Genomic DNA, 7,247 nt, shown 5'->3' with positions numbered 1-7,247 from the left:
GAGGTGACCGTGGAACTAGTATAAGGTAAATCGTGTGTTTCCATAAGCTAACTGTAACGTTCTTTTGGGCAGTCATCTGCTGAAATTGTCTTTCGCTCCTTTCATCGAAACACACGTCGCTTGCCGACCCCGGTGCTGCAGAATGGTTTTGCATTGCGATACTTTCTGCCCTTTTTGAGTCCGGAAATTGTTTCGCCCGTGTTTTCCCTTCACTTGTTGCCACGACATTCTTTGTTCCTTTTGGTAAATTCTAGGTTGTTATCCGTGCCCTTTTTTTTGTGTGGTTTTCATTAAGTCTCCCGGCTGGCCACCCCTTCCCCCATTTGATTGTCCCACATCGGGTTTCGATAGCAGGCTCTAATGGTTCTGTCGCACGTGTATGAGACGTCTGTGTGCACGTTTTCTTGTTTTTATGCTGCGTGCTTAATTACTGGGTACATTTCCTTCTCTCGACGGTCTCATATACGTTTGGGCCATGCCATGCCGGTTCCAACACTCCAGAGGAGAAATGGGCCCGTGCGTGGGTGCTTACTTTAACTTTGTTCATTTATGCTTGCGTTTAACTCGCTCAGTAGTAGCACTTGTGGCGCACGATGTACCTTCTTAATCAGTAACTTGTTTATTGTACTTGTGCCCTTTCACCTGTATCCACTTTTTCACAGAATATGTAAGTATGTATGCATATATGTATATAAGGATATTTAATAATATGCTAGTCTCATGTTCCTATGATCCCGTCTAATTTTATACTCTTTGACACCTCTAAACTAGCTGCAACAGGTTCTACTAGAAGAACCTTCCTTTTTCTATATTGTTATTCTTGCTCCCCGTTTGCCGGGTTTAGTGATTATCAGGTTGGCACGCCCTGCAACACTTTTTATTTTAAAGTCTCTGAAACCAGTGTGTGTTGCTAGTCCATTAAAAAAATACTGTTTTGAGGATTACAGCTTATGATTGGACAGTTTTTGTTGAAAGAGTTGCCGAATAATTAACATCTTAATTGGTTATTTTAAGACCACTTTTAACCATTTTCTGCCCCTCCCCCATAGCTCCCCCCCCCTTCCCAAAAATGTTTTATCACAAGAATTTTAACTGAGGTGAAGTCAATTATAACCACAGGAAATGAAATATTTTAAAGGGAGAGGACATTACAATGATAATTTTTTAAAGAGTGAACTATTGCTTCGTACTTTTTAATATTTTTCTTTAGTCAATTATTCAACATTATTCATTGTGTATAAAAATAAATGAATCATAAAATCTTGAATAAAATCTAAGGTGCCTAACTACCTTTTATACTTTGCTCTTAATTTGAATGTGTATGTGACAATAGGTATTTGAAGTGAAATATGCATATGTATTAACAATACTTTTTTTTTACATTGTGAAAGAACTGAAGCAACATTTCACTGTCTCTGCGGCCGACTCACACACAGCTCCGGGCCCTCTTGTTCAAAACCCTTTTCACACGAGGCTCTCCACGAAAGACTTGGAAGCCAAACACGTAGGCTCTGCTATGACACTCAACCTCTAACAAAGTCACTCACCTCAACTAGTCATTTTGTCCACATGCAGTATTTCACAGCCACAAGTATATTGTTTGAAAACTACAAAAAAATCCCTCTTTTATGTGTAGGTATAATGCAGGTCACATTTTATCATATCTTATTTTAAATATGAATTGAAGTACCTACTTGAATATATTTTATAAGCCACAAGTTGTAACAGTCATATTTTCATACGGTTTACTTTGTTCCCCTCTGTAGCAAGTTATATCTTCTTAGCACACTGTCCTGTGGCAGCACACACCAGGGTTGAGGACGGGTGGAGCGGGGTATCACTTGTCCTCCTTCTTGGAGGACTCGGACTGTGGCTGGGGCTGCGGTTCCGGGACGGTGCTGCTCATCTCCTGGGTGTCCGCCTCCTCGTCCTGAGTGCCCCGTCTGGCGGCGCGCGCCCGGCGCCACCGCACCACCACGTAGCCCCCCACCACGACCACCACCAGCACCAGCAGCACTGCCGCCACGACGATGGGCACGGTCTGGTCCTTGGCCGCGATGTTGCTGCGCTTCAGCCACTGGTGCAGCGGCTGGAAGTACTCGAGCAGCGCCGAGCCGTCCACGGAGCGCTGGCCGGTCATCTCCTGCAGAGCGTCGGCCCAGTGGCGTGAGCCGCCCAGCCGCAGTCCCGCCCTGCGACACACCAGCTTCTGTCATTCTCACCCTGTGACACACCAGCCTCTGTCAGTCCTTCCCTGCGGCACACCAGCCTCTCTCAGTCTCGCCCTGTGACACACCAGCCTCTGTCAGTCCCGCCCTGCGACACACCAGCCTCTGTCAGTCTCGCCCTGTGACACACCAGCCTCTGTCTGTCCCACCCTGCGACACACCAGCCTCTTTCAGTCCTTCCCTGTGACACAGCGTCTCTGTCAGTTCTTCTTTGTGACACAGAAGCCTCGGTCAGTCTCGCCCTGTGACACAACAGCCTCTGTCAGTCCCGCCCTGCGACATACCAGCCTCTGTCAGTCCTTCACTGTGACACACCAGCCTCTGTCAGTCCTTCCCTGCGACACAGCAGTCTCTGTCAGTCCCGCCCTGCGACACAACAGCCTCTGTCAGTCCCGCCCTGCGACACACCAGCCTCTGTCAGTCCCGCCCTGCGACATACCAGCCTCTGTCAGTCCTTCACTGTGACACACCAGCCTCTGTCAGTCCTTCCCTGCGACACAGCAGTCGCTGTCAGTCCCGCCCTGCGACACAGCAGTCTCTGTCAGTCCCGCCCTGCGACACAACAGCCTGTCAGTCCCGCCCTGCGACATACCAGCCTCTGTCAGTCCTTCACTGTGACACACCAGCCTCTGTCAGTCCTTCCCTGCGACACAGCAGTCTCTGTCAGTCCCGCCCTGCGACACAGCAGTCTCTGTCAGTCCCGCCCTGCGACACAACAGCCTCTGTCAGTCCCGCCCTGCGACATACCAGCCTCTGTCAGTCCTTCACTGTGACACACCAGACTCTGTCAGTCCTTCCCTGCGACACACCAGCCTCTGTCAGTCCCGCCCTGCGACACAGCAGTTTCTGTCAGTCCCGCCCTGCGACACAACAGCCTCTGTCAGTCCCGCCCTGCGACATACCAGCCTCTGTCAGTCCTTCACTGTGACACACCAGCCTCTGTCAGTCCTTCCCTGCGACACACCAGCCTTTGTCAGTCCCGCCCTGCGACACAGCAGTTTCTGTCAGTCCCGCCCTGCGACACAACAGCCTCTGTCAGTCCCGCCCTGCGACATACCAGCCTCTGTCAGTCCTTCACTGTGACACACCAGCCTCTGTCAGTCCTTCCCTGCGACACACCAGCCTCTGTCAGTCCTGCCCTGCGACATAACAGTCTCTGTCAGTCCTTCCATGTGACACAGCGTCTCTGTCAGTTCTTCTTTGTGACACAGAAGCCTCGGTCAGTCTCGCCCTGCGACACAGCAGTCTCTGTCAGTCCTTCCCTGTGACACACCAGCCTCTGTCAGTCCTTCCCTGCGACATAACAGTCTCTGTCAGTCCTTCCCTGTGACACAGCGTCTCTGTCAGTTCTTCTTTGTGACACAGAAGCCTCGGTCAGTCTCGCCCTGCGACACACCACCCTCTGTAATTGTTGCCCTACCTGCGTTATTGACATCGCAAGGCATCAGTTATTAAATTTTTATGACTGCACATGATCTAAACTTAGACCTACCCACAAATATTCACTGCAATAAATTGTTTTCTGTAGTTTTAGATTTCATAAAAAATAATATTGTTATACAGCATTGTAGTTAATAATTATTTCAAACAATAAGGGTGTCGTCTGCCTGGGCACACACACACGGTGCGCAGAGCTTCAGGAAAAACGCTATTTAAAAACTACTCAAGATATACGAGTGGGGTCTGTTTTTGAAAAGTATTGAAGAAATGTCTGAGGGTTTGAAAGTACTTTTGATTTCGTGTTAAGTTTATTTTAATCTGTGATTTAAAAGAGTGTAAATGGCTGAAAGGCGTATTTTCGGAGTAATTATTAGGCGTAAAACATCCTTTATCGTCATTTCTCCGCCATATAATGTTACGTTCACCGCTCAAATTTTCCAGTTTTCCTGTGACGACGAGAAAAATTTGCGCCAGATCACAGTCTTGCTTAGAGACTATACAGCGCTATGAATACCAGCGAACGTAGCGCTTATCATCCCGCTTTAACACACACACGTCAACCAGACGGCGCCCTTAAATATTGTGAGACTAATGCCCTTTTTAAAAATAAACTTAAGATGTTGGAAATGGTGGACTGAATCTAGGGCTGCACTGGATGATTGTAGGGGTGGGTTCTGCAAGCTCTGTATCTCGTTAGTCTCAGCTGCCATAAAGAAACTATTCTAGAACTATTGACACGTATTTTTTTCAAATTTAAAGTAACAGTGCTATTATAAAACAATTATTTGTAAGTGAGTTACGTACAGCATGAGCCCTGTGGATTGTGTACCTGAGCTTGTCGCCGGCGGCCGTCGACTGGTAGATGTCGCACTTGTGGAGCGGCCTCGCCGGGTCGGAGGCGTTGTACTGGCCCGCCGCCTCGCACAGAGCCTTGTGCAGCTGGAACTGCAGCACGTGCGCCACGAAGTACCTGCGCACACTCTCGCCTTGGACGCGACGTCGGTACTGAGGCGCCTGCACGCTACTGGACCGAACCTCGGACAAGACGGTCCAGTGGTTGTGCAAGGCTGTCTACGGTCACTTGGTGATGACACAGATGGCTCGGGCCTAAGGAGGGCTGGGAACCTTAAGCATGAGGACTGTCTTCCCCTCAATTCTGTTAGTCAGGTTTAGAAATGTGTAGCATCACCCAGGCCACAGAAAATTCGTATCTATGTTAGTGTATAACCTACTTTGCTTAATAGCTTCTCTCTTACATTTTCCGTTTACGATTTTGGTTTTCGTTCCCCACAAAATTACTGATGACGAAAGAAGTATTATCCTTACTAATATTATAAATGCGAAAGTAACTCTCTCTGTATGTCTGTTTGTCTGTCTGTCGCGCTTCCACGCCAAAACTAAGGAACCTATTTAAAATTAAATTTGGTACACAGATAGTCTAGAGCCTGAGAAAGGATATATGCTACTTTTTAATGCGAAAAAAGGGTTTTATGGGGTTGAAAGGGGGGGATGAAAAGTTGTATGGAAGTATCGTCATTTTTAGAGTTAGAAGCTTGAAAGTTATTTTTTAGGCTGTTGGTTCGATATAAATAAATATGACATTCAAATTTTGTAAAAGTTTTACCCTCAAGGGTGTAAAATAACAATAGGGAATAGGGAATGAAAGTTTGCAGGGAAATAAGTAAGGTTTATGTGAATGTTTTATAAGTTTGCGACGAGAGACAAAATATTAGAGCTATTCTGATGTAACATTTACAGAGTCATTACAAAATGTGAAACTGAAGTTAACGCGAGTAATAGTAATAGTAATAATAATAGTAATAGTAATAATAATAGTAATAGGGAATATTAAAGGCAACCAGGATATCATGGGAGGAATGGTGGTACTTTTAGCTGGTGACTTTAGACAGACCCTTCCGGTTATTACTAAAGGTACGCCGGCAGATGAAATAAATACCTGTTTGAAAACATCTTTATAATGGGTACACGTAATAAAGTTTTGTATCACTATAAATATGCGAGTACAACTTCATAATGATTCTCAAGCAGGGCAATATGCAGCTGCTCTAAAAATCGGAGAAGATTGTATGCCAACTGATAGTAACGACATGATTACACTGAGACGTGAGTTCTGTCAAATTGTCGATAGCAGAGATGAACTAAAAAATAATGTATATTCTTATCTTCAAATAAATATAGGCAATCGAGAATGGCTGTGTGAAAGGGCAATTTTGGCTCCGGCTAATGAGATAGTTAATCAAATGAACGAACGAATCATGTCAGATGTGGAGGGATATGTTGTCGAATATCTCTCAGTAGATAATGTTATGGACACTGAACAAATCACATCATGCCCTATAGAGTTTCTCAACTCTTTAGAATAACCAGGAGTGCCTTCCCATGAGTTGTGGCTGAAAAATATGGGGCACAACATTATAAAAGCTACAATCATGACTGGAATGGCAAAAGGAGAAAATGTTTTGATACCCCGTATTCCAATAATTCCGACTGATTTGCCATTTAAATTATACATTTTTCCCCTGAAAGCAGCATTTTCAATAACAATTAATAATGCTCAAGGATGGATGCTTAAAGTTGGTGGAGTTCATTTAGAAAAAAAAATGTTTTTCCCATGAGCAACTCTATGTGGCATGCTCACGTGTACCAAATCCGCAAAATCTTTATGTTTTGGCAAAAGATGGGAAAACAAAAATGTAGTTTATAAAAAGTACTTAAATAAACTCATGTTAATACTTTATACCTTATGTACTTATACACTTAAATAATTTAATAAACTCTTTGCAGTGAAACACTGCAAAAAGCTCATTAAAGTATTTATACGTATGTGTCTTATTTGTAAAATAATTAGCCTAAATAATTTAAAATGCTACCCAAAGACACTATTCCACGCGGACGAAGTCGCGGGCACGGCTAGTAATGGATATTCATGCGTGTTGGAATAGTTACTGCTGTTGTCAGGATACAAAAATTGTACATTTTCAAATCTTGATATTTGGAACTTGGCTCTCAAATATTTGTTGAAATTCTTCAAGAAAATCCATCCACATGGTACAATTGATAAGGTCAAGAGTAAACGGGACAATCAGATTCAACACATCTATGGCCTCGCATTCTCCGTTGGCCCATACTTTCTGAGGTTCTTTGGTAGTGTGTAGGCCCCTTTGATATTCAGCCCTGTTCAGTATTGACTATACAGATGTGAATATAGAAAAACAAACGGAAAATTCATGAATCCAGTTTGTGGTGAGCAAGAATCCAAAATCTTACACGTGATATCGCCTTCACGTTTGGACCAAATATGGCATGGCAAGCCCTGTGTAACGCTCAGACAACAGCAAACCTGCCATGAACAGATACACACACTTCAAATCAGTTAATATTATAATGAGGTGACTGTTGAACAAACTGTTCATATTTAATGAGCAAAAGACTCTGCAGTCTAGCTTTAATGTCATCAAATCCGTGACATTTTGTAGTCCCTAAACGTTTCACGTGACATCTTTGTGTGGACTCATCTTGAGAGTGAGTGAGAGTGCGTAAAAGAGAGTGACTTAGAGT

At 44.4% G+C, this 7,247-nt stretch overlaps 1 protein-coding gene across 4 annotated transcripts in view; it reads right to left on the bottom strand.

Moving 5' to 3' along the window:
* Positions 1 to 1,177: 1,177 nt before the first annotated feature.
* The window catches only part of LOC134527872 (angiotensin-converting enzyme-like), a 98,230-nt gene continuing 92,160 nt past the window's right edge, over positions 1,178 to 7,247 (bottom strand). For all 4 annotated transcript variants that reach the window (XM_063360853.1, XM_063360854.1, XM_063360855.1 and 1 more), the window contains 2 exons: positions 4,498 to 4,638; positions 1,178 to 2,192 (listed from right to left, as the gene is read on the bottom strand). In XM_063360853.1, the coding sequence (XP_063216923.1) occupies positions 1,838 to 2,192; positions 4,498 to 4,638 (496 nt within the window). In that variant the 3' untranslated portion in view covers positions 1,178 to 1,837. The remainder of the gene's footprint in view (positions 2,193 to 4,497; positions 4,639 to 7,247) is intronic.

Source organism: Bacillus rossius, chromosome 1 (genome assembly GCF_032445375.1).
Source record: "Bacillus rossius redtenbacheri isolate Brsri chromosome 1, Brsri_v3, whole genome shotgun sequence".
Lineage (NCBI taxonomy): Eukaryota > Metazoa > Arthropoda > Insecta > Phasmatodea > Bacillidae > Bacillus > Bacillus rossius.
Note: the sequence above shows the minus strand (reverse complement) of the source record. Positions and strands in the feature narration are given on the sequence as shown.